The sequence below is a fragment of the Rhineura floridana genome, chromosome 11 (genome assembly GCF_030035675.1).
Source record: "Rhineura floridana isolate rRhiFlo1 chromosome 11, rRhiFlo1.hap2, whole genome shotgun sequence".
In the NCBI taxonomy this organism is placed as follows: Eukaryota; Metazoa; Chordata; class Lepidosauria; order Squamata; family Rhineuridae; genus Rhineura; species Rhineura floridana.
Window position 1 is genome coordinate 17,202,571 of NC_084490.1, and position 26,514 is coordinate 17,229,084.

General features: G+C 42.7%; 2 protein-coding genes across 2 annotated transcripts in view; both read left to right on the forward strand.

The window, feature by feature from the left end:
- LOC133367500 (uncharacterized) overlaps positions 1 to 26,514 on the forward strand; it is a 51,151-nt gene that overhangs the window by 18,214 nt on the left and 6,423 nt on the right. The window contains exons 10-15 of the mRNA XM_061591596.1: positions 1,444 to 1,540; positions 2,363 to 2,495; positions 3,038 to 3,129; positions 4,280 to 5,937; positions 10,552 to 11,288; positions 12,492 to 12,520. Of these exons, the coding sequence (XP_061447580.1) occupies positions 1,444 to 1,540; positions 2,363 to 2,495; positions 3,038 to 3,129; positions 4,280 to 5,937; positions 10,552 to 11,288; positions 12,492 to 12,520 (2,746 nt within the window). The remainder of the gene's footprint in view (positions 1 to 1,443; positions 1,541 to 2,362; positions 2,496 to 3,037; positions 3,130 to 4,279; positions 5,938 to 10,551; positions 11,289 to 12,491; positions 12,521 to 26,514) is intronic.
- LOC133366869 (BLOC-1-related complex subunit 6-like) lies at positions 10,397 to 13,068 on the forward strand. The gene has a single exon (XM_061590408.1). The coding sequence runs from the start codon at positions 10,570 to 10,572 to the stop codon at positions 11,290 to 11,292; it is 723 nt and encodes a 240-aa protein (XP_061446392.1). The 5' UTR covers positions 10,397 to 10,569; the 3' UTR covers positions 11,293 to 13,068.

Sequence of the window (26,514 nt, forward strand, 5' to 3'; positions counted from 1 at the left end):
GCTGCAATCTTCTATACAATAACTGGGAGCTGAGTAGACATGTATACAAAGCATTTTTTAAGTAATAGTTGTGTGTCCAAATGGATACCGAGTCCTAGCTTTTGGACATACAGTGGACACAAATAGACACATAAAATTTAATTAATGAACCAAGAATACAAATTTAGATTGGAATACACTGAAATATTGACTAGAAGTATGAAATTTCAGTGAAATTGAATAGAAGCAGTGGAACATAGGGGCACATTACACAATAATTCTTAAGCGTTCTTACAAACCACTATTTCTGAAAAACTTATTAAAATCTCTCTCCCTGTGCACCGTGATGTCTGGTTCTCTGTATCTTCATTCTTTTTTTATATATATAAAGAATTCTGCTACACCAGGGCATGGATCATAAACAGCCATTTTTAATTTTAATTTGCTGTTTAATTCATGTATTTATTGGTGGGTGGGCAGGCTAGTAAGATTTTTGCTAGTCTAGTAACTTGTGTAAATGCATTTGCAAGGCTGTATTCATGCCCTGGTTTTTTTTTACCAGGGCTTGTACATGGTAGGGAGGCTTCCTTTTCATGTGCAAGCTATTTGAATGGAAAAAATGGACACCCAGTAACAATTCCTTTAAAAAAAAAGCCCTGCATGTATAGGATTGCACTTTGGTTACAGTAGGGTGGGAGGGGGGTTCATCTGTATGGTATGGTGGGGCTAATAACTTTTTAAAAACTGGCTGTGCCTTCTTAGGCTTCAATATCAGCCTGATTTGCTGAATTTAAGTCATCATTTTCACCACCACCTTAGGATGAGGATCAAAGGGAAAAGTAATATCAGGAGAAACGTTCCCCTTTTTGGTATCATCAGATAATTTTCCTACGCCTGGCCTGGCCTGGAGAGCGAGGCGGACTTTCAGACACAAGAAACCCATCAGCAAATTTAGCAAACTGGGAGAAGAATGGTTAGATTTTTTATTCCTTTAAATAAAAAACGATGAAAGGAAAACAATCATGCACGTCATAATCTCGCCTATAAAAATAAAATATAGAATATATTTTAATAGTAGCTTAGTATAGACAGTATATGGTAAAGAGTTAGAAACACATTTGGTCATTCTTAGGGGTTAATACCAGCGAGATTTCCATATGCTAGAGAAGACGCTGCAGGAGCAATAAGAGGGAAGGTGATACCAAAAGTACCTTCCTGTGCTGTCTCCCACTTGACACCCCCCCTCCACTTTTACCCCACTGGAGAGCAAAGTGGGAGAGCTGTCAACATGCATAACCTGGCAAATTCTGAGAAGTCCGGAGTTGGAGTTATTCTGTTTATTAACTAAAATATTTTTATTTTGCATCTCTGCGAGTTTCGGAGCATCAGCCGAGCTGGGGTATTGGAACCTTGGGATTATTGCATTTGAAATTTGGGCTGCTGCTAGAGATACAACATTAGAAGCCTGAAAGCTGGAATAGCTGTAGATTGGGTGTTTTCCCAGTTATTATTTATTACTCCTGTGACTGTAACAGTTGCACGAAAAGCAGAAATTCAGCAGGTATGTTGTTGTTTCCCCCTTCTCTTGCCTCCTAGGAAGGGGATCCTCTTTTGTAGTAGGTGGTGAAGGGAGGAAGAAGACTGATGGCAAAACTCGCCTTTGCCATAACTTGGCCTAAGTAAGCTGCCCATATTGGTCGCTAAAATTCTGGAAGAGCAAGATGTGGAAAAGGATGAAAGCCTGGGATTGCCCTTTTGCTTTTTGAGGCTGTATGAGGCAGTCTAGTAAAAGGTAAAGGTGTCCCTGCACTTATAGTGCGAGTCGTTTCCGACTCTTAGGGTGACATACTCATTTTACCGACCACGGATGGATGGAAGGCTGAGTGAACCTCGACCCCTTTTATCGGAGATTCGACTTCCTCCTTCCGTTGGAATCGAACTCTGGCCGTGAGCAGAGCTTCGGCTGCGTTACCGCCGCTTACCACTCTGCGCCATGGAGGATCTAAACATCAACTTCCCATACCGGGAGTCGAACCCGGGCCGCCTGGGTGAAAACCAGTAGTATGAGCTAAATGTGAAATAGCAGACTATGTAGGATGTTACTTTTCTCCTTTGACACACACAGGCTGGGGGTAGAGAAGATGTGGTGAGGGTTATGTGAGTCTTTCAACATTGGACATCCTGACCAGTTTGGGAGAGAGCCACAAGACCTACGTACCAGACCTGCATCTGATATTTTCAATGTGATGAAAGCTTCTGCCTTGGACCATTTCTCCACGCCACCCCACCAATTCCTCCTGATGTATTAAAGCTATTTCTTTTCAGGGTCTGGGTTAGTAGCTACTGAGCATGATGCCTGGGGTGGTGGTGTTTGTTGTTTCAGAGTCTGTTAAGACCTGTTCCCCTTCAGCTGAGGAACAGCACAGAGTATTGCAGAATATGTTGTTACAGACACTGAAGAGAAGGCTTAGCAGACTCCTTTTTCCAGATGAGGAAAGACTCCAGATGTCTTTCTGGTAAGGACATATTCCTGGTATCTAATGCCCGTGTTCTACAGCCCATGCAAGACTGCATTCTTTTTGGGCAGCATGGACTTTAGTTGGAGGAGGGTAGTGGTGATAGTGGCCAACATAAGGGTTTTGTTGGAAACTTGATGCTTTCAGCTGGTCTTTATCTGCTTAAGATAATGTATAAACTTGCACAATTCTGGAGGCAAACTTGAAAATGTTATAGTAATGATGTGTCATTGATATGGAACCTATAAATACCTTTTCGGGTCTAAAACAAGTGATAATTAGAAACAAAGGAACCTGCCCAATATTGAGTGAGACCATTGGTCTATCTAGCTCAGTATTGTCTACACTGACTAGCAGTAGCTGTCCAGGGTTTCCAGCATGGAAACCCAGCCTACCTGGAGATATCAGGGATTGAACCTGGGATCTTCTGCATGCAGCAGATGCTCTGCTACTGAGTTGTGACCCTTCTCCAAATTGTTAAAAAGAAATAATCTTGATGCCTCATTAACTATCTTACTCCACTTTTTCTTTCTTTTGAGAAGGACATTTCTGTCTTCAAATCTTTTGCAACCTGAGATGGATCAAGAGGAGGAGCATAGTGAAACAGGTTCTGAGGACAGGAATAGCCTTCCAGGTATGGGAAATGCGAGACTAGCTCCAAGACCATTTGGTAAAGTTGGAGAAAGTGAGGACTGGGTGGGGGGCGCAGCAAGACCACTAGGAGCTTCTGTCTAATTCTTTTTTTTGCAGCACCTACCAAAGATTTCATTTGTTGTAACATAAACCTAAGATTGTCCATATTATAGGAAGGTAGGCTCTTATATTCACTTTTTAATCACATAGTGGGTAAAATAGCATCAGAAGTAGGTTATTACTGTCAGTAGAGCAGGCTCAGATCTAGGCAATCTCTGCTTTTAAAAAAAAATTACTATTACATCATCTCAGCAGCTAGACACTTTACAGCAACTATATTAAAATAAGCAAATTCCAGTTCAAGGTGCTGGTCTTAACCTTTAAAACCTTATATTAGGTTCAGCTGCCAAATTTTCACAACTCTGTTTTGCTTGAACAGCTCTTCATCTCCTCATCTTCTGAATAAATACATTTACTAATGAAAGAGAGAGGGAGGGAGGCCTTCAAAGATGACCTGTGGGGCTTGGGTAGGCTCACATAGGGAAAGGTCTTCCTTTAGGTACTGGCGTCCCAAGCTATGTAGTAATGTCAATGAAAATTGTCATCCCTGCTAGTTTGTTCCAGGCACCTGCTAATCAGAAGTAGATTACCACTGAATATGGAGGTTCCATTTACTTCTCTCGGCTAATTGCCATTGCTCAACCTGTCCTTGAATTTGTCAGATGATTTTTTTTCTGGTGGTTTGCCACCACATCTTGTAATAATTAATTCTATAAGTTATGCATGCTCTGGGTTGAAATCCAAATGAGGTGGGGAAGGAACTTCATTGTGGTTGAGGATAACTCTTCACACATCCACTGGCTAAGCTACAGTAGTCCCCATATTCAAGACTCAAGGGCGACACAGGCAGAACAGAGGGGAAGGGAGAAGCTGAGGGCTTGGTAAAACTTTTTATGAAAGCTAACTGGCAACAGATGGTGTAGCAATGATGGTTGAAGAATGACTTTGTGGAAGAGAATGTGAGGGCTGAGAGGGCTGGCATGTCTGGTAGAGAGAGGAGCATGTTGAGAGGCGTGGGTCAGAGCTTTCTATTAGACCACAGCCAGGGATATAGAAGTAGATGAATCAGTGTGAATTCTTCTTTCCACTAGGAATTGGGAAAAAGATGGAGCCAGCTGAAAAGCCTGAAAGCAAAAAGGGAGAAGATGTAGCATCAGGGATAAAAACTCAAAGAAGTTTAGCAGCCCCGATAGCAAAGCATCGACGAGTAAGCCGGGCAATCTGCAGCATTTGTGGAAAGAGCTTTGTCAAGACCTGTGAAATGTTCGCACACCAGCGGACCCACACAGGGGAGAAGCCATACAACTGCTCAGATTGTGGGCGTTGCTTCTCTCACCAGTCCACATTGGCCAGTCACCAAAGTATCCACACGGGTGAGAAGCCTTACAGATGTCAGGAGTGTGGCAAAAACTTCCCGCTGAAGAGCAACTTGACCCGCCATCAACGAGTTCATGATGGCATAAGATCCTTCCGATGCGAGTATTGTGGCACTACCTATAGCACCAAAGCTCACCTGGTATGGCATCTGAACACCCATACAGGTGAGAAGCCTTACAAATGTACTGAATGCTGGAAGTGTTTTGGGGAGATCTCTTCACTGGTGGAGCATCTTCTTTCCCACCAGGGTGATGGTAGCAAGGGGCAAAATGGAACTGCCTCTGCAGGACATTCAAATAGTGGGAATCTTTATCACTGTGACGATTGCGGCAAGGACTTCTGCTGGAGCACCACATTAGCAGAACACCGTCGTATTCACACTGGCGAGCATCCTTTTGCCTGCAGGGAGTGTGGCAAGCACTTCATGCGACGAGTTCTCTATAATGAACATGTCCACACTCACTCTGAAGAGGGCCCACCCAACCGGTGTATAGCCTGCGGCAAATCTTTCACTAAGCGCTATTCCCTTCTCCAACATCAGAGGTCGCACACAGGAGAAAAGCCGTACCAGTGCCCAGATTGTCCAAAAAGCTTCATTGCCAGGTCTGCCTTGACGCAGCACCAGCGGATACACACTGGTGAGACACCCTACACATGTCCAGACTGTGGGCGCAGTTTTAGCCAGAAATCAGTGCTTACAACTCACCGGAGACTTCATACGGGTGAGAGGCCATACAAATGCCAGGAGTGTGGGAAAGGGTTTAGTCAAAGCTCAGCATTGACTCAACATCTCCGGACTCACACTGGGAAATCCCCATATGGCTGCCGAGAGTGTGGGAAAAGCTTTAGTGGTATGTCAGCCCTCAAGCGCCACCACCTCACCCATACCGGGGAACGCCCCTTCCGCTGTGGTGAATGTGGCAAAGGGTTCAAGCAGAGCTCTACGCTGGTCCAGCATCAGAGGATTCACACTCGTGAGAAGCCTTATGCGTGTCTCCAGTGCAACAAGAACTACAGCCAACGAGCTGCTCTTGCAAAGCACTTGAGGACTCACACCAGGGGCACCTCACTTTCTGGCACAGGCAGTGAGCCAATAGACACCAGGGTTTACAAAAACACTTTTGTCCAACCCCAAGAAGAGGAGGATAATACAGAGAATGACATGAAGGAAGAAACAGATGAGGTTGTGGTACTCCCTCCAGGGACTTGGGATGCCAAGGTAAAAGAAGAGCCAGAGCTTCAGTGGGAGAATGATATACCACCTACAGAGATGGAGTCACTCTTGTGGATGAAAATGGAGGAGTCAGATGAGGGGGAAGTGAGAGAAGAACCATTGCCTATTTCTGTATGGATCAAAGAGGAGCCAGATGACTGAAGGGGTTTGGGGCAAAATGTCATGCTTTGTGTGTGAGGGGGTTTAAAATGTGTCAGGGTTGTCCCAGAAACTACCCCATATGACAAAGCGTTGTGTCACATGACAGACCCCACCTGCACTGTACATTTAAAGCAGTATTATACCACTTTAAATACTCATGGCTTCCCCCAAAGAATCCTGGGACCTGTAGTTTGTTAAGGGTGCAGAGATTTCTTGGAAGACCCCTATTCCCCTCACAGAACTACAGTTCTCAAAGTTCCTCTGTGAGGAGAATAGGGGTCTCCCAAGAATTCTCTCCACCCTTAACAAACTACAGTTCCCAGGATTCTTTGGGGAAGCTGTAACAGTTTAAAGTGGCATGGCACTGCTTTAAATGTATAGTGCAGATGAGGCCACAGAGGAAGAAAGATCCATCTAAACAATGGTGGCTGGTGGCTCCATGTTAGTGGGGCAGTGGAATCTTTCAGCACCTTAGACAGCTCCTTGAAAGTTTAGACTAAAACCCAGAGCAGATTCCACTGACATGGAGCCATCAGCCACTACTGCATCTAAGCCTGTTACACTGCAGTGTGATAGATCCCTGAAAAGAGAGCTATTGGAACTGAAATCCAAGCCTTTAAATCCACGCCCATGGGCCCTGAAATCCTTCAGTCTAATCCCAGAAGTGGGTGGCTTGGTTGTGTTTACTCAGTGGTAAGGGAAAGGAATTCAGCCTGTTTTCAGCAGCACTGTCTCTTATTACTATTATTTATTAAATTTATCTCCTGTCCTTCCTCCCAAAGGAGCCTGGGGTAGCAAACACACAAACAGTAAAACAATTAGAACATCTAAAAAAAATTCCAGTGCAGAAGCAGACTGGGAAAGTCCTCCACTTAAAGGGCTTGTTGGGAAAGGAGTAGTTGCCAAAAAGGCAACAGAGATGGCACCTGTCTAATATTTAACAGGAGGGAATTCCAAAGGGTAGGTGCCACAGCAAAAAAAGGCCTGATACCTAGATTATGTGGAACGGACCTCTTAATAAGATGGTATCTGCAGAAGGCTCTCACCTGCAGAGTGCACCGATTAACTGGGTATATAAGGGGTAAGACGATCTTTCAGGTATTCTGGTCCCAAGCTGAATAGGGCTTTATACACCCAAACCAACAACTTGAACTTAGCCCAATAGCTAATTGGCAGCCAGTGGGTTCAGACAGTGTCCCCTTAGCAGGGAGCAAATTCAGAAGAGGTTCTAGAACAGAAACTTAGCTCAAATAAATTCTTGGCTGTTAGTATTCTATGGGCCAGCTTTGGCAGTTTCATGGTCTTGAAAATCCTCATTTTTAAAAACGTGTTTTGGTCCTAATAAGTTGCATATGCAAATTTGAAGGTATAAAGTTAGGATCAGCGGCAGTGATCATGACTGTGGCAACTAATTAACCTGCACAGTCATGGGCATGAATGAGTATCCCCAGGGAGTTATTGTGCGAAAAGATCTCCACTTTTCTGCATCCAAAATGTATCAAAGTCATGATGTCAACAGTGGTTCAACAGTCAATAATTTCCTGTAGTGATGCCTATCTCACTAGGCCTCGACCTTTGCCCTAGGGCAGGAGTGACCATTGCCCATGTTGTCTGGGGCAGATGGGAGTTAGAGTTCAACAACATCTGGAGGGCCATGGGCTCCTCATTCCTGCTGTTGGACCACGTTGTGATCAGCCCTTCCATGCACTGTGCTTGTTCATAGAGGGACAGCTTTAAATCACCTTTAAAGTTTCGTGGGCAGAATTGAGTCAAATTGTCTGCTTTCTGACTGGGAATGAATGTTTGGTTAGTTATACTATCCATTGTGGAGACTGAGGAAGCCATTCTTTGTCCTAGTGTCAAAAGCCCTGAAACAATGCTTACAATCTTTTTGCCCAATGGGAATTCTTTACCCCTCATTTTCATATCTTGCTGTTTCTTGAGCTCATAGGTTGAGGCCTCTCCTCTAAATATTTCTGTGGTCTAAGGGACACAGAAAATGAGGTGTATATCTTACAGTGCTTACTGGAGACTGGAAGTAGTTGCGGCTTTTAATTAACTAACACATATAATCTTCTGCTGACTTGGTCTGTCCTTGTCATATAAGAGGCAGATCTTTAAAAAGAAAGTATATGTAGCAATCTTTCATTAAAACCTCTGTCAGGGCATGTTCTCATGTAAAACTTAATTGACAGAAGGGTTTCACTTACGCTTTAATTAACTTAAAAATCAAATCAGTAAGCTCAACAGAACTTAACGTGGTCCTTTAAAAATGAATTTTTGGAAGGGTGTTTCCAATAACAAGAACCAAAATCACAGGGAAAAAATGGACTGGCAATGAACAATGAACCTGGATGACCTTGGTTCAACTTTCAGCTCAGCTGTGACTCACTGGAGACACAACTCTCTCAGTTTCAGTTCCTCAGTCTGCAGAATAGGAGCACTGATGACCTACCTTACAGGAATGTTGTGAGGACTTAACACTAAAACATGCAGGGGCAATTATGAATAATGTGTTGCATTTTCTTAGTTGAAAGCTAGAACTGTATTTACATATTCATGTCACTGCAATAGCCCAAGGCCACACTTGGGTGATGTTTACATTAGTAGTTACTTCACTTTAACCAGACATAGCCTAAAGATATCAACAGAATGCAAAGAACACATTCTGATGTTAAGAAGTCAAAATATGAATGGACTACATAATATGCAATGATAATACCACATTGTTGACTAGCCCTATTAGGAGGGAAAACTTGTTAAAGGTGATAACCTTATAGATCACCTTTGCAACATGAAATCATGGGAGTACATGTATCATTCCCAAAGTCAAAGCATTGTCTTAATTGACAGATGGACAGATAGGGAGAATGGCTGGGCTGCATGACACCTACAAAGAACTCATAAGGCAAAAGACTTAGAATTAGATGTTGTGCCTTCTCAGCAAAATAATAGTTTATAATTAGTAGCCTCATGCCAGCTATTGCTTGGGAATGCCAAGAAACTAAAAAATTAGTGCAGGTTTTAAAGGTTCAGTCTGCCATGTTGATTCAAAATGGCATCCAACTGTATGGACGGATGAGAGAAAAAGAACTGGCATTCAGGATTAATAATTCCATTCCCAAAGCAAAGCAGCATTCTGATAACTATTCTCTTGCCCATGTTCTTCTTACATACAACCCACCCTAGCTTCAGTCCTCATCAGCACCTGCTTGGGAAGAGCAGCTATACAATGTACTCTAGTGGGGGAATGGCCCTGTTTTGAAGGGAAGCACATCCCTCTGTTTCTCAAGTTGGTTTCACTTTCCATGGGGGAAATCTCATGAGAAGACAATCCCCTGCCCAGCTACAGCTGACCAACTTATTTATTGTATTTATCCCACTTTTCAGAAAATTATTGTTTCCCATAACATGTCACATCAATAAAAAGGAGACCTGCCCTGCCCTGCGGCTTACAAACTAGAAAGAAGATACATGAGGAAAGGGAAATAGAAGGAAAACGTAGAGGAGGGAGATCAGTTCTTCAAAGCCAGAACAAAGTGGTGAGCTATAAGCAAGTAGTTTTATCCAGTTTGGGGCAGGCTGATCTTCCTTTTTTCTGCTGTTCTAGCTTGAATAGCAGGTGGTGGATCTTGTTCCTTCGGCCCAATCAAGGACAGGATGGGGCCAAATTAATATGTGCAAATTGCAAGAAGTATACAGAAAGAAGTATACATATTTAGATCATGGGCCCGGGATTCCAACTTATTGTTTTAGGATATCATTTATTCTTCCTGAATAATAATAATAATAATAATAAACATATATCCTGCCCTTCCTTCCAAAAGGCAGCTTCCTACATTGTTCGGCTGCAGTTTGCCTAATCATACCTTCTACCCTTTAACCCAAAGAAGAAATGGTATATAAGCACTGTACAAATAGACTTTGCCTACAGGCTTTTAATTTTTTTTTAGAAAAAAATTCTGCCAGGATTAACAGCACAATCCTAACCATGTCTGCTCAGAAGTAAATCCTATTTTATTTATTGTAGTTTATTTTCAGGAAAAGGGGGTTAGGATGGCTGCCTAAATCAGTAAATAAATAAATAAAAATACATTCCCTTGGGAAATACAGGCTTTGCTATGTTTGCTATCTCTATGCTCCAGTTTTGAAAATATATTTTGGTCTGGCAAACCTCTATGACATAGTCGGGTGGTGTTAACTCCCGCTGCGTGCGCCTTTAACCCTTCCCAAGATTATCATTGGTGAATCTTGGTACCCTCCTCCGTTTTTCCTGCCAAATCAAGAATGCCGCATTGTGCCGGATGCAGAAGAGCTGGTTCGAGCATAGAGCGTTTATCTTGCATCTCTTCGACTGGCTCTTCCCCGTTTAAAGAACGAGAGGTGCACCAATCAGATATGCTTATTTGTCCTCCCTGGCCAACCTGCTCTTTGCTTCCGCCTCTTCCTTGAGAATTCTCCGCCCATTAAAGGCGCTGAGAGGTCACTTGGTGCTGAGGTGCAGGAAATGGGAAATCTGAATCTCTCCTGCGCCTTGTCTCCGGTATCATTTTTTCTTCCGAAGCTCCTCCTTCAGCGTCTGTGTCCTGATCTTTACTCCTTGCATCCTAGATCTTCTTTCTGTATTACATGATGGAGGGACAACATATAATGGCTCAGGTGCATATACAGACCCCAATCTCTTCCTCGTCGTCATCGTCGTCTGTGGCTGGGGAAGAATCCAGGAGGATGCTGAATCCAGCACGAGTGGCAGCCCGGGAGAGAATGGTGGGAGGCCGTTTGTTGGACAGTCATAGCTTGGATGGGATAAGCCAAGTGTATGGAGCAGCCAAAGTTCAGGAAGGTAGGAGGGCCACCATATCCAGTGCCCTGGAGCTAGAAGGGACAGTGAGCCATGATGGGGACCTGACTCATTTTGTGGCCAATAACCTGCAAATGAAGATCAAGATGAGCTCCCGGGGCAGTCTGGATGACACAGAACCCCCCTCCTTGTCAGTGTCATCACAACTGCCTGTTAGGGGCAAAACTGCAGACATACCTCCAATTGACCCACAGGTGATTAGCGATCTGGAAAGGGTCACTAGGGATGTGGCGCAGAAAGTGGACCAGATGTTAAGAGCTTTGAACAGCGCTATCCAGAACATGACAGCCCTCAGCGTGGGGTACATCCAGACTTACCGGGATGCTGTGGACAGCTTGGGTGAATCAGTGGACATGAGCATCAAAGGAATGTATACTCTGATGGCAAGGTGTGAGGAGTTGGACCGCTCCATGCAACCTGTCCATACCCTTGCTAAACAGATTCGGGAGATCAAGAGGACCCTGGAGATCTTTGAGGCACTTTGCAAGTAGTGCCTCTTTCAGAAGAACTAATTAACTCATTCAGTAGTGGCGAGTGAAGCAGGAGCGGATACCTGATCTACTGAGTCATACTCAAAAAGGGAAAAGTGTGGGTGTTTTGCTTGCACTATAATAAATGAATTATGGCTGTGTTTCTCAAACATTATGAACTCTTGTCCCATTTTAAATTTACCAAACCTTACCTCATACACCCAAACTCTAGAAACCTCATTGGGGGCCTACCTGCCTGCCATTTACAACCCTTGAACCCTTCCTCACCCACTAAAAGTCCAACATCCATCTGTGCTGCTTCAACCCCAGATAAGACCCTACACCTCCTCTCCTAGTGCTACTTTATCTTCAGCCTAAGGTAGCTGATGAGACCCACAACCCCACTTCTCTCATCAGTCCAGAGGAGTTATGACTCATGAGTTGGGAAAAGCAGACTGGACTATTTCTGGGCTAGTTACCAGTAGGATATGCATCTAAAAAAGCAGGAGTTCATCATGAGTGTTTTGTTCAAGCTGACTCACTGATGTTGGGTCTCAAAATCTGTTTCAAAAAAGTCAGGTCATAGGATCTGAATTCCCACAAGGTGTACTAAGTAGAATTAATTTGTGTCTCATACATACAGAGTGGTTGTAGAGTGTCTTTTCCTGACTTGATAAGTTCTTGCAGCCACTCACAATGCATCTTGGATTAGGGGAACAGGGCTATCAAGGGCATTGTGATTATAAGAAAGCTGTGAGAGCCAAAATGTATTTACCATACATTGTTTCTTATACTCTTAAATGTTCATCTGTGTACACTTCCCAAATAATAACTTACAAACCTGAAAGAATGTTCCAAATAGAGTGCTTACTTGGTCTCAAATGCAGGTGCAAGCATATTATAAACCAGGGCTGGGAAACCTTTTTTTATCCAGGACCATTGACCCACAGCCAAAACCAAATCTGGGGACACACACAATAATTAATTGATTGCACTATGTTAATTGTACAATGAATACCATAAATAAGTAAGAATACTGAAATGCCCAGAAATATAGTGTTGGAGGGCTGCCATCTTCTGAAGCTTCTGGGTACTTAGGTTGGGATCCACTTACTAACAGGAATAATACTATAACTATCCCTGAAAAAGGAGGAGGTAAAGGCCTGCCCATCTTATATAACCCTTGAGCCTCTCCTTCCCCCCACCCACCTCCTTTCAAGGATCATTTCCATTGAAGCAGGAAAGACAGGTTGGGGAGGTTTGGAAGCTGCAGCTTCAAGATGCTAGAAGCCCAACCAATCATTCTTCTTGCTGGCCCTTCTCTTGGTAGAGGACTGGGGGTGTTGGACACTGCTGCATGAAGATGCTTGGAGCACCTTCTAGTGCCCAACTGACCACTTTCTGATCTGGCCCTTTGGGGGGGAGGAGGAAGAAAGGAGCTTTCTGATAATGCCAAAGGGCTGGAAGAAGTTAAGGGGGGCTGTATCCCACCCTTGAGCTGGAGATACTGCACCCTGTCATAGACAAAAGGCACTTGACACATAAATATGGAACAGTTTTGCTAGCAGAAAAATGGTAGAAGCTCAGTACCACATAAGATTTCTGACATGTTTCAAAAGATCTAAGTGAGAGGCTCCATGGGGGGGGGGGAACTTATCATAATATTAGCATCAACACCGTCAGTGAAAATAGGACATGCTTCCTACCAACTGAGAGAGTGGCTAGATTAATTCTGTATGATGGACTATCTCAATATGGCCACTGTAAAGGAGGATCTCATAACTTGCTTCAAAACCTTTGGGAAGCCCCCCTGTCATACATTCAGAATTTTGGCTTTAGCAACCCAGTGTTTCTCTCATCCACCCACCCCCAAATCAGCTGTACTTGCTCTTGCACATGGACAAAACTGGCTGAACATGGGATGGATTTCAAGCAGTGCATATTTGTTAAGCATAAGATTTAGACAGTGATCAGGTGATGCGAGTTAGCTTGGGATTTATGAGGAACAAATATTGCTGCCTAGCTACTAGTGAGCTGAAGAATATCTCTTCACATAATCTTAGTGTGCACTACTCAATTGCATCCCTTAATTATACCAGCAGTAATAGTAATTTCTGTCTGCATTTTTTTCCTTTGTGACACTCAGTTATTTCTTATAATTTATACCCCACTTTTCATCCACAAAATTGGCTACCAGAACAACTTATAACAATTAAAATTTGTCACAAAAAGTTAAAATATAAAATAAGGGATACATAGATGGTGTGTGTGTGTGTGAGAGAGAGGGGGGGATGAGGGGTGGTGTCTGCAGCTCACCATTCTAACAGCTGGGCTTTGTTGTTTGTTTCTGGCATATTGGCTTGTTCTTACCATAATTTGCAGTCTGTTTTATACCTTCTACACATTTTTAATTACAGCCAATTTCTGAACCCCCCATAGAATATACAGCATACATTTAGTATATGTGCTGCCAAAGCGAGCACTGCACCATACATTTAAAGCACATAACTTCCCCCAAAGAATCCTGGGAACTGTAGTTTACCCTTTCACAGAGTTATAGTTCCTAGCACCCTTAACAAACTACAGTTCCCAGGATTTTGAGTGGAAGTTATGTGCTTTAAATGTATGGTGTGTACACAGCCTACAATCAGTATTTTTATGATTACAGAGGGAGAAAATATGTCTTACCAAATATTGTAGTGTTAGAGCCTGGCAGAATATGAAGAAGCCGGTGCTGTCTCCTGCTGGAGTCATGGAGAACGAGCGAGCATGATGGGTGTTCTCCACATATTGATGAAGGTGGCCTTCCTTGAGAGGGATCCATTCAGCCATTTTTTATTCTGGTGGAACACTGAGTTACTATTGGTATGGCTCATCTGGTATACATTAATGAGTACCAAACAAAATTCTCTCTGTTATATGGCTAGTTACTCCATTGTCGTGGGCATTTTGGCATGAAGAGTCTTGTCAGTGTGTGTTTTCAGTGATGAGTCATGATTAAAGAGCTGATGAATCATACAAAGTGGGTCCACTCTCTCACATCCTAAGATCCTCTGCTTCCTTGGGGAGGGGTTGCTATGTCAGAAGAGTGTACAAAATCCCTTTACTATGTTTAGGCTACAAACCTAATAACTCAACATGGAGAAAGCCCCAATGTGCACAGTGGAATTTACTTCCAAATAAACACAAGATTTGCTATTCAGGGTATCGCACAACAGACAGATTTCCACATGCACCCATTTTTTTCCAGTCAGTGCAGGATTTGTTGTATGGTTAAAGCTGGGATCTAATTTAACTGTGGATATTGAACCAGGCAGGGTTTTATTTGAGCAGGGGTTGAACCCCAAAATCTACTTTGAATAGGTGATTAACTGTGGGACCAACCAGGTTCCGCAGAATACCGGTGTTCCAGGTAATAGGAGATTTCATTGTTGTGACATTCTTCTGTGGACGAGCTTGAGGGAAAACTTTCAGTTGGGATATGATTTGCTATTGTCATGAGCATGCAAACAGGGCATACTTCTGTATCAAATTAGATTTTTTAGAAAAATAGTCTCCATCCTTAACCTGTTCACACAGAACTGGGATGTTCGAGCCATTTCTGTGTTTAGAAATTCAGTGTGGGAGCCGGGAAAGTGTCAATTACTCCGGATTAGCTATCTCGAAGGGCAAAGGTGTGACCCCGTTCAGGGTGGAACATATATGCAACCGTAATAAAGGAAAAAGTGGAGGGGAGAGGCTCCCAAGAGGAGTGGTTAATCACGCTTTGTTCCTTCGTGAAGGTTTCGAGCGCGCAGCGCGCTGCCCATAAACAGTTTGATTAAAGGGCGGGAAAAAGAGTCCAGCTGCCTGAGTAGGGGGCGGAGTTAAATGGGCCGGGGCGCGAGCGTCAGCCGTTAGAAGCAGCGCAAGCGCAGTAAGTGCCAGAGGTCACCTGCCAGCTGCTCCTCCTGCATTTCTTGCTCTTTCCCGCCCAACTTTTTTTGCTGCCAGGCATTAAATGGAGGGGGGAGGAGACAGAAGGAAAACAGCTACATCTCTGTCCTCCTTGCTCCCCTCCCCTTTGAAGTTTATTTTGTTAAGTAAAGCATTTGTTATACCGCCCTTAAGCCAATATAAAGCTCCTAGAGGGGCTTCCAAACATCACTTAGCATTTTCCAGATAGGTAGCCGGGTTAGTCTCCTGAGTTGTGTCCAGTTAAGTCCAACTCAGAGTGGACCCATTGGAATGAATAAACCTAACATGTTCATTAATTGCTGTGGGTCTATTCTGAGTAGAACTAGCATTGGTTACTACCCTTACAGGTCCCTGCCCTCTGACTGCATTCTAGAAAACATGACATAAAAGAAAAGGGGTTTTGGAGGGACGAAGGAAAAAACCCAGTACTAGTTCAATAATCATTTAAGTGAAACCATTAATGGAAATGGATGGGAAGATGACGTTTTCATTAATGGTTAATGATTAATGATTTATTACTACTATCTTATTAGTCAAACAATTGTGCTGGAATCTAAAAACACAACAAATAATAAACACTCATAAATAGGTTAGAAGTTTCAAAATGCAAATAAGAGTATGACTCAACTTCCTGGGGGTTGCAGCTGTAGTTTCCATAGGACATGAGAAATACTGTGCTCAGGATGTAGGAATATTGGTGGCAAATTCCAGAAAAGGGAAGACATGAACTGACTCAGGATTTGTTCTTATGTTATATGCTAAGATAAGTAGAAGTGTTGGGGGTGTTGATTAGGAGAAATAAGGATAGATATAAAAAGCATAGCAGGTTATATAACGTTTGCAGTTTAGGGCACTTTTGATATATCATTAAGCACAGTGCAGAGATTGTCATAACTACAGTATCTTGTTGGTCCCACAACAAACCCCTTTCCCCATTTTTTGCATCTGGAATTACATTACTGTTGGCAGCTACATTAGATATTGTTAATGCCTTGACCAATTAAGTAATGCAGTCTTGTTCATGAAACTGGCATTGCAGCATTTCAAGAGACCTGACACTGAATTAGTTTCAATAAGGGCCATCCCTTATTTTAAAATATGGTCTTATTGCAAACTCATATGGCATTGCGAACATTACTTCAAAAGATTGTAGAACAAAACATATCTCTTTGAAGGGCCCCTTCTTTTTGAATTGTTAATATTGCCATCCTACAGGAAGTGTTTTAAGTGCTATACAGACAAAGTCAAATAAGTAATTTTGGATGGTGAGGAGACCTGGGGCTGTTTCATACTGCTTTTCAGTGTATATATACACGATAGCATCCATCAGGTAGCCTCAGTGGCAAGGAATGCTTTCTACCATCTCCGATTGGTAGCCCAGCTACGTCCCTATCTGGACAGTGACGACCTCGCCTCAGTCATTCATGCTCTGGTAACTTCTAGATTGGACTACTGCAATGCGCTCTATGTTGGGCTGCCCTTGAAGACAGTTCGGAAACTACAGTTAGTCCAGAATGCAGCGGCCAGATTGTTGACGCGGACAAGAAGGTCCACTCATATTACACCCGTTCTGGCTCGTCTGCACTGGCTTCCTATTTGTTTCCGGGCTAAATTCAAAGTGCTGGTTTTGACCTATAAAGCCTTACACGGCATGGGACCGCAATACCTGGTGGAGCGCCTCTCCCAATATGAAACTACCCGTACACTGCGCTCAACATCTAAGGCCCTCCTCCGAGTACCATCCCATCGAGAAGCTTGGAGGGTGGTGACTAGAAATAGGGCCTTTTCGGTTGTGGCTCCCGAATTATGGACTGGTCTTTCTGATGAGGTGCGCCTGGCGCCGACGCTGCTATCTTTTCGGTGCCAGATGAAAACCTTTTTATATTCCCAGGCATTTTAATGCGTATTATTATATGTATTGTTGTATTTTGTTACTGTTTGATTATTTTTGTTTACCTTTGTTGGTTTGATTCTATTGTATTATTGTATTTATATATTCCTGATTGCTTTATTTTATGTACACCGCCCAGAGAGCCCTTGGGCTTAGGGCGGTATATAAATTAAATTAATTAAATAAATAAATAATCACTTGTTTTGCTACTTTTTTTTAAATAAACCACCATAATAAACTTAAAACAATCAGTTATTATGTTGCATAAAGTGTGAGTCAATAAATTTGATTTGGATTCCTGCACTGGGGTTGACTTGATGGCCTTATATAAGGCCCCTTCCAACTCTACTATTCTATGATTCTATGAAATCATTGCCTGCAACTCTGGTGCTCTTTGGTTGTGAATCTTGATATTGTGTAATGATTATTGTAAAGCACCAGGATTGTGTAAATCTTTTCTAATGCTGAAATTAACTCAAAGATCTTCTGTGATAAGGTGATCATAAGTAACAGGAAGCAGAGAGAATAGGTATAAATGGATAGTTCTCCCAATGGAGAGAAGTGGAGACCCCCCCCCCAAGGATCAATGGACCTGTGCTTTTCAACTTGTGCATAAATGATCTAGAGTTGGGGTTAGTAGTGAGAAAGCCAAGTTTGCTGATGATCCTAAATTGTTCAGGGTCATTCAAACAAACAGATTGCAAAGAGGTCCAAAAGGACCTCTCCAAACTCAATGAATAGGCAGTAAAATAGCAAATGCAATTCAACGTAAACAAATGTACAGTGATGCATGTTGGAGCAAAAAGTCTTACTTTCACATATATGCTCATGAGGTCTGAACTGGCAGTGACTGACCTGGAGTGAGACCTTGAGGTAACTCAGTAGCTCAATAGAGATAGCTCAATAAAGATGTCAACCCAGTGTGCAACAGCTGTGAAAAAGGCAAATTCCATGCTAGGGATTATTAGGAAAGGAACTGAAAATAAAAATGCCAGTATCATAATGCCAATATAAAAATTTATGGTGTGGGTGCATTTGGAATACTGTGTACAGTTCTGGCCAACTCACCTCAAAAAGGATATTGTAGAGTTGGAAAAGGTTCAGAAAAGAGCAACAAGAATTATTAAGGGAATGGCACAATTCCACTATGAGGAAAGGTCACAGCGTTTGAGGCTTTTTAGTTTAGAGAAGAGATGACAGGATAGAAGTATATAAAATTATGCATGTCATAGAGAATGTGGATAGATAATTTTTTTCCTCCTCTCTTGTAACATTAGAACTAGTGAACATCCAATGAAGCTGGATGTCAGACGATTCAGGACAGACAAAAGAAAGTACTTCTTCACACAGTGCATAGTTAAAACTACAGAAGTCTCTCCCACAAGAGGCAATGATGGCCACCAACCTGGACAGCTTTAAAAGAGGATTGGGCAAATTCATAGAGGATAAGGCTATCGGTGGCTACTAGCCATGATAGCTATGTTCTGCCTTCGTGGTAGGAAGTAGTATGCTTCTGAATACCCTGCAGGAGAGGAGAGTGGCTGGCCACAATGAGGGTGCTGGACTAGATGGGCCATTAACCTGATCCAGCAGGCACTTTTTATGGTCTTATGATCATGCTGATGTGTCCATGTGAAAAATTCCATGGAAATATATTTGGAGATATTGTATGAAAAGAGTTGTGTTTATAGATTTATGTTAAAATTGGTTTTATGTCTCACCAACAGGGATTAACATTAAAAATGCAACAGACTGCTGTTGGTTCATGGAACGAGTTGCTGAAGGATCATCTCATCTCACATGCAAAACAGAGACAAGCTGCTTTCAGACTGTTGCTGTTTTGCAGGTAGGATTCAGTCATATTCTGGCAAATGTAGGTTGCACAATTCAAGTGCATTTGGTCCTTTTGCACAACAAGCCCACTTAAAAATCAGCTCTTTGCAGTAAACAAAGTGATGGGGAAATGCACTGGAAAGTTTGGGTTAACAATTGCTTACATTTTTTTAAAAAATTCTTTTTATTAGTCTTTTTTATTATTATTATACAAAAATTTAACATAGACAATATAACACTATAAAAGTATAAAAGTAACCCTAAATCCCTCCCCCCTCCCTAGAGCCAGTGCTTATGGTATTAATATTGCAAATATGTTGAGGTGTAATAATAATAATATATAGGTGAGCGTTAGTATACAAGTGAGTTTTCGGAGGCTTTTACATATATTGTGATATAATCATATTTTAGAGATGTAAAACTATAAGGACACAGTTATTTATTCATGAAAACCATATGTCTTTTGCTGCTGAGGAAAGTTGCTTGTGTAGATCTTGTTGTGAAGTATAATCTTTGAATCTCCACGAAGCTGACATGAATGTTTCTGGTTTTGCAGCGCCTCTTAAAAAACGAAGATGTAAAGTAATTTTGTCCAAGATTGCTATTGTCCAGATTTTGTTGTACCAGTTCTTTATGTTCAGTTCATATGCTTCCAAGACTGTAATATCGTTATTCTTGCTGCCAATAGTAACTTGGATATCAAATGTTTTGATTTTAAAGTTTTGTTTTCACCTGTAAATAAAGATAATAAGAATAGCTCTGGTTTTAATTGTACTGTTTCCTTTGTGATTGTATTGAGTTCATCTTGAATTGAGATCCAAAATTTGTTGATTTTTGAACAAGTCCACCAAAGATTAAAATATGTTCCTTTTTGAGTACATCCTTGTGATGTTCCTATATTAATGTATATATGGTAAGTGTTGGTTGTTCAGAAGATACATGGTAAGTGGAGTGAAAGAGGAGGGGGAGTGAATGGGCAGTAGAATGCTAGATGATTGGCTGAGTGTTTAAAATGGCTGAACGTATAAAAGGAAGAGTGAGAGTGGTGGTGGATGAGGTGAACTGAGTGGGTTGCTTGGTGGGGTTTAGAGAGTTGTTTGCCAGGAGAGAGTGAAGAAGGAGGGGGGTGGAGTTCGGATTAGTATTGAGTAAAACCATATGCTTATGTGCCTTAAGAAGAAATCTTGTTAATCTTGTTAGCTTTGTTATCTTTAATAAATACTTAATTTGGTTTACCAAAGGCCTGATCCTTGGCTGGGGTTTCACAGACCAGAAGGGAGGGTAAGGTAATGACCAAGGCTGAAGGGAAACTGTAACAAATGGTGGCAGGGGTGAAGAGAATAACAATACCAGTATTCAGAGTCTCTGGGAATACTAGTATTAGGACGTGACTGGTGGTTGCCTAGCAGGGGGATCTGTTGAGATCTGTGCTAGAGCGGGGAGAGAAACAATAAAAAAGGACAGTCCGGACTGGTGGAGTCCCTGGTGGTGCCTAGTGACAGGCAGTAGCCACGCACAGGTAGGAACCTGACAGGGAGAGCAAGGGGAGGACCGGCACAGGTGGTGGCAGTAGCGGTGGGATACGAACAACAGAGAATCCAGATACGAACCAAAGAGAATCCCAAAGACACGTGGTGACAAAGGAGACTACGTCACAGGTGTTGGCTGTAGCAGTGAGATACGAATACTAGAGAATCCCTAACAGTGGTGTGGCAAACAGAAATAACAAAACAAGATTATTTGTGAGAGTGACTGGCAAAGAGTGTGTGGCAAAGAGTGAGTGAACTCAAACACCATGGCTGAATACATAAAAATGAAAAGAGAGGAGCTGGTGGAGAAATGCATAACATTCAATTTACCTCACGAGGGTAAAGGGGTAGATGAATTGAGGGTAGCACTTATAGGATTTGCTACTGCCCAGCAAAAACAACCTGTCAGAGAAGAGACCCCAGAAGGATATTTAAGCAATCCCGCTTATATAGAGTACTTGAGAGAGAGGTTAAGATGGGAGGCTGAGGAAAAAGACAAGCAGAGGGAGTTGGAAGCTGAGAGATTGAGGATGGAAGGTGCAGAGAAGGAAAAACAGAGGGAGTTGGAAATTGAGAGAATGAAATTGGGGTTTGAGGAGAGGGAGAAGCAACGAGCATTGGATGCTGAATTACAAGTAGAAAAGTTAAAATTTGATAGAGAGAAATTTCACTCTGAGGAGACAAGGAAAGACAGAGATGGAGCAAAAATAAAAATTACTCCAAAGGACTTTGCTATCTATGAGCCTGGTCAAGATCCTCAAATTTACCTCAGCACCTTTGAAAAAGCAGCTCAGTTGTGGGGGCTACCTGAAGATAAATACATGCAGTATTTATCAAACCTGATTAAAGGGGAATTGGCTGAGGTATACCAATATTTCCCCTCAGACAGGCCCGTCACCTATGCTGAATTCAAAGAAGCAGTGTTTAAAAGATTCAGACTGGGGCCTGATCATTTTAGAAAGCTTTTCAGAAACTGCCAGATACAGACAGGGAGGTCTTTCGTGGAGCTGGGGGCAAAACTGATGGACATATTTGGGAAATGGCTGACAAGTGCAAAAGCTCAGTCTGTGGAGGAGGTGAAAAACCTCATGATATTGGATCAATTATACCATCAGTTACCACCAGAAATAAGGCTCCTGGGCAAAGACCGTTCTCCTACATCGGTGCAGGAGGCCACAGAGATAGCGGATCACTTCGCCTCCAACAGAACTGGCTGGGTGGGGAAAACATCAAGAGATTTTAAACCCAGACCATATAATGCTGGCAGAAGGGATGTGGTACCACAGCGAGTGAGTTCTCCAGTAAAATCTGAAGGGCACAGGACACCCCAGAGTGGATCTGTGTACCCTAAAAGTGAGGAGAAATTATGCTACAAATGTGGTAGACCGGGGCACCTACATTTTCAATGTGAGGTTGCCAACCCCATTAGTAATCCTGCTCAGACAAGGGCAGTGAAAACAGAGCCCAAGGCTTTAGAAACAGCGAAAAAGGTTCAGTTCTGCCAGATAAACTGGACAGAAGTAACAGACCTTGATTCAAGTCTGAGAGAGGAAGTGAGTGTACAAGGGGCAAATTATTGGGCATTGCTTGATACTGGTGCCGCTCAGACATTACTGAGGCCAGATTTAATAAAATCTGAGGTAATATTACCTCAGGAAACTGTGACTATCCAAGGAGTGAGGGGTCAACCAGAAAGTTTGCCTGTGGCCCTGGTGGAAATGACTTGGAGAGGCCGAGAGGGCCGATATAAAGTAGGCATTAATGCCCAGCAACAAGAACCAGTAATACTGGGAAGAGATGTAATGGGAGCCAAGGAAAGATATATGTAGTGACCAGACAGCAAATTGGCAGAGAAAAAGAAGCCATATTAAGGGGGGCTGCAACAAACAGGGTGGAATCTGTTAACCAGCCTCAGGTCACCATAGCAACCACTAGCAGGCCTGCTGAAGAAGACAAACTGTATCAAGTGGTCTCTGGGGAAGAAGCAGATCAATTCAGGGAAGAGCTGCATAAAGATACCAGTTTGAATCAAATAAAGGAACAAGCCCTAACCCAACAGATTCCTTTCACTGACAAACTGAGGAATCAAGTTGTGTGTGAAAATGGGATTTTATATAGACTGTGGATGCCCGCTGAGAGAAAGGATGAATGTGAACCAGTGAAGCAATTGATAGTACCTAGCAAATACAGAACCAGATTGCTAGAGGTAGCCCATGATGTCCCATGTGCAGGACATCTGGGAATAAAAAAGACCAAGAGGAGATTGGCTGCACACTATTATTGGTCAAACATCTCCAAAGATGTAAAACAACATTGTCTATCTTGTGGAGTATGCCAAAAGGTGGGAAAAAGTGGAGTAAAGACCAAGGCACCCTTAAAGCCCCTTCCTATAATTGGACAACCCTTTTATAGAGTGGGAATAGATTTGGTGGGCCCTTTTTCCAAACCCACAAGGCATGGCAAGAAATATCTAGTGGTGGTGGTGGATTTTGCCACCAGGTACCCAGACGCAGAAGCACTAAGATCTGTAGAAGCCCCTGTAGTGGCAGAGGCTTTATTAAAAATCTTTATGAGGCTGGGTTTCCCTCATGAAGTGCTGACAGATCAAGGCAGTGTATTCATGGGAGAAGTGATGCAATGTATGTGGAAATGTTGTGGTCTAAAACATCTAAAGACCACTACTTACCATCCCGCCACTAATGGGTTAACAGAGAGATTCAATGGCGTCTTGAAGGGCATGATAAGAAGCTATGTTCAAGATCACCCACAAGACTGGGGTGAACGTTTGGGATGCTTCTTATTTGCATATAGAGAAGTCCCTCAAGAGTCAACAGGCTTCTCACCCTTTGAACTCATGTTCACTAGAAAAGTGAGGGGACCTTTGGAACTATTAAAAAATTCATGGGAAGGAACCCTGGGAGAGTACAAAACATCTGTAGTAGATTTTGTATTGGAATTCCGCAATAAATTAACATCAATGATGGAAGTGGTGAAAGAGAATCTCAGTCAAGCTCAGCAGAAGCAAAGTTACTGGTATGACAGAACAGCCAGGGAACGTGTGTATAATGTGGGAGATATGGTTATGGCGTTCATACCCAGGAAACATGACAAATTACAGGCTAACTGGGAAGGACCATATACCATCAGAGAAAGGCTTGACACAGTGACGTATGTAATCACCACAGACCAATTAAACAAAAGCAAAGTGGTTCATGTAAATATGTTGAAGCCTTACCATACCAGGGATGTACAGGTGTTGCAAGTTACCTTATTCCCTGAGGGAAGTGGGCCTGAACTTCCAGATTTGGTACAGGAAAGCAAAGACAAATGAGGGGTAGATCAAGTGGAATGGTCAGAGGAGGTACAGGAGGAAGTAAAAGAAGAGATTCTGAGAGTTTTGAAAACCTATAGGAATCTCTTTAGCAACAAACCTGGCCGAACCAGTATAGTTATACATTCCATTGATACTGGAGAGCATGCCCCAATCAGATCTGTTCCGTACCATGTGAATGGGAAAGTTTTGAATGAGATCAAAAAGGAGGTGGAAGATATGCTGGAATTAGGAGTGATCAGGGAATCCATCAGTCCCTGGGCCTCAAGTATTGTCCTGGTTCCGAAAAAAGATGGAACGACCAGGTTTTGCATTGATTATCGGCTAATCAATAAAATTACTGTCCCAGATGCGTATCCTATGCCTAGAGTAGACGCAATGTTAGAGTTATTGGGGGCAGCAACCATTATCTCTACACTAGATCTCTGTAAAGGATTTTGGCAAATGGATCTAGATGAGCAATCCAGAGCCAAAACTGCCTTCAGTACACCAGATGGGTTATATGAGTTTGTGACCTTACCCATGGGACTAAGGAACTCACCAAGTTCATTTCAGAGGCTAATCAATACTGTGTTGCGAGGCATGTCAGATTTTGCAGTGGCCTATATCGATGACGTAGCCATTTTTAGCAAGTCGGTGCCTGAGCATGTCCAACACCTGACAACAGTATTGGAGGCCTTAAGAAAAGCAGGCCTCACAATAAAAGCTAAGAAATGCCAGTTTGGACTAAAGGAAGTAATCTATTTAGGACATAAGGTGGGGAGTGGGAAAATCACCCCCTTATGGAGCAAGGTGGAGGCAATACAAGCGTGGCCGATCCCCTTAACCAAAAAACAAGTAAGGGCATTTCTGGGTGTGGCTGGATTTTATAGGAAGTTTGTGAGAAATTTTGGGGAAATAGCAACCCCCTTGCATGAATTAACAAAGAAGAAGTGTTCTGAGCGTGTGGTATGGACGGATGAATCTCAGAAGGCTTTTGATCTACTGAAGCAAGCCTTGTGCCAAGGACCCATATTAATAGCACCAGACTATGAGAAACCATTCATCGTGGCTACAGATGCGTCGGACCTGGCGCTGGGAGTCGTCTTGCTACAGGAGAGAGAAGGCACCAGACATCCAGTGGCGTACCTGAGTCGCAAGCTGACGCCGAGGGAGAAAAACTATTCGTCAGTCCAGAAGGAGTGCCTAGCGGTCGTGTGGGGACTGAACAAGTTGCACCCATACGTGTGGGGACGAAGATTCACAGTGACTACGGATCATCGGGCCTTGTTATTTTTTTAATTTATTTATTTTATTTAATTTCTATACCGCCCAAAGCCAAAAGGCTCTCTGGGCGGTGTACATAAGAGTAAAACAGCAACATAAAATACAAAAACAGAAATAAATAGCAAACTCAACAGAACAAATAATTAAATAGCATTAAAATATGGTTGCAGACTATGAAAAACCATAACACTATGCTGCAGAGGTGGTCCTGGGCCCTACAGGACTATCAAGTGGACTTCCAGTTCATAAAAGGCAAGGACAATGTACTGGCCGATGGACTTTCCAGGCAAGTGGCTGGGACTGCAGTGACGTGACCAGACGGAGAGACAAAGAAAGACATTTTCCCCATAGAGACTTTTATTTGTTAACGCGACGTATAAATCCTGGAACAGGAATAATACTCTGCCGTTGTTTAAGGGGGGGGAAATGTGATGTTCCTATATTAATGTATATATGGTAAGTGTTGGTTGTTCAGAAGATACATGGTAAGTGGAGTGAAAGAGGAGGGGGAGTGAATGGGCAGTAGAATGCTAGATGATTGGCTGAGTGTTTAAAATGGCTGAACGTATAAAAGGAAGAGTGAGAGTGGTGGTGGATGAGGTGAACTGAGTGGGTTGCTTGGTGGGGTTTGGAGAGTTGTTTGCCAGGAGAGAGTGAAGAAGGAGGGGGGTGAAGTTCGGATTAGTATTGAGTAAAACCATATGCTTATGTGCCTTAAGAAGAAATCTTGTTAATCTTGTTAGCTTTGTTATCTTTAATAAATACTTAATTTGGTTTACCAAAGGCCTGATCCTTGGCTGGGGTTTCACAGACCAGAAGGGAGGGTATGGTAATGACCAAGACTGAAGGGGAACTGTAACAAATGGTGGCAGCGGTGAAGAGAATAACAATACCAGTATTCAGAGTCTCTGGGAATACTAGTATTAGGACGTGACTGGTGGTTGCCTAGCAGGGGGATCTGTTGAGATCTGTGCTAGAGCGGGGAGAGAAACAATAAAAAAGGACAGTCCGGACTGGTGGAGTCCCTGGTGGTGCCTAGTGACAGGCAGTAGCCACGCGCAGGTAGGAACCTGACAGGGAGAGCCAGGGAAGGGCGTCACAATCCTCTCCAACATAAAGGGGATGATGAAGAAGAAATATGTGAAAGCTGAACCGGAGTGGAGTACCATCTATGCAACGTTTTTAGAGTAGTCTCTTTATGTTTGGCTGAAACAGTTTTATTGTATTTAGACATAAATATTGAAGACCATTCAGATGTCTCCAATTTAAATCCCAAGTCTTTTTCCCATTGATTTTGCAGTCCTACCAGGTTTCCCATGTCACGGTCCAGTAATGTTTTATATACTTTGGATACCAATCCTTTTCCATTATGCCCATTTTCTAATAAGATTTTTTCAAATAGTGTGATATTTTGAGTAGCATGCATTTTAATGTGA

Coding starts and splice junctions, on each gene's coding strand:
- LOC133366869 (XM_061590408.1), top strand. CDS start 10,570: ATGATGGAGGGACAACATATAATGGCTCAGGTGCATATACAGACCCCA.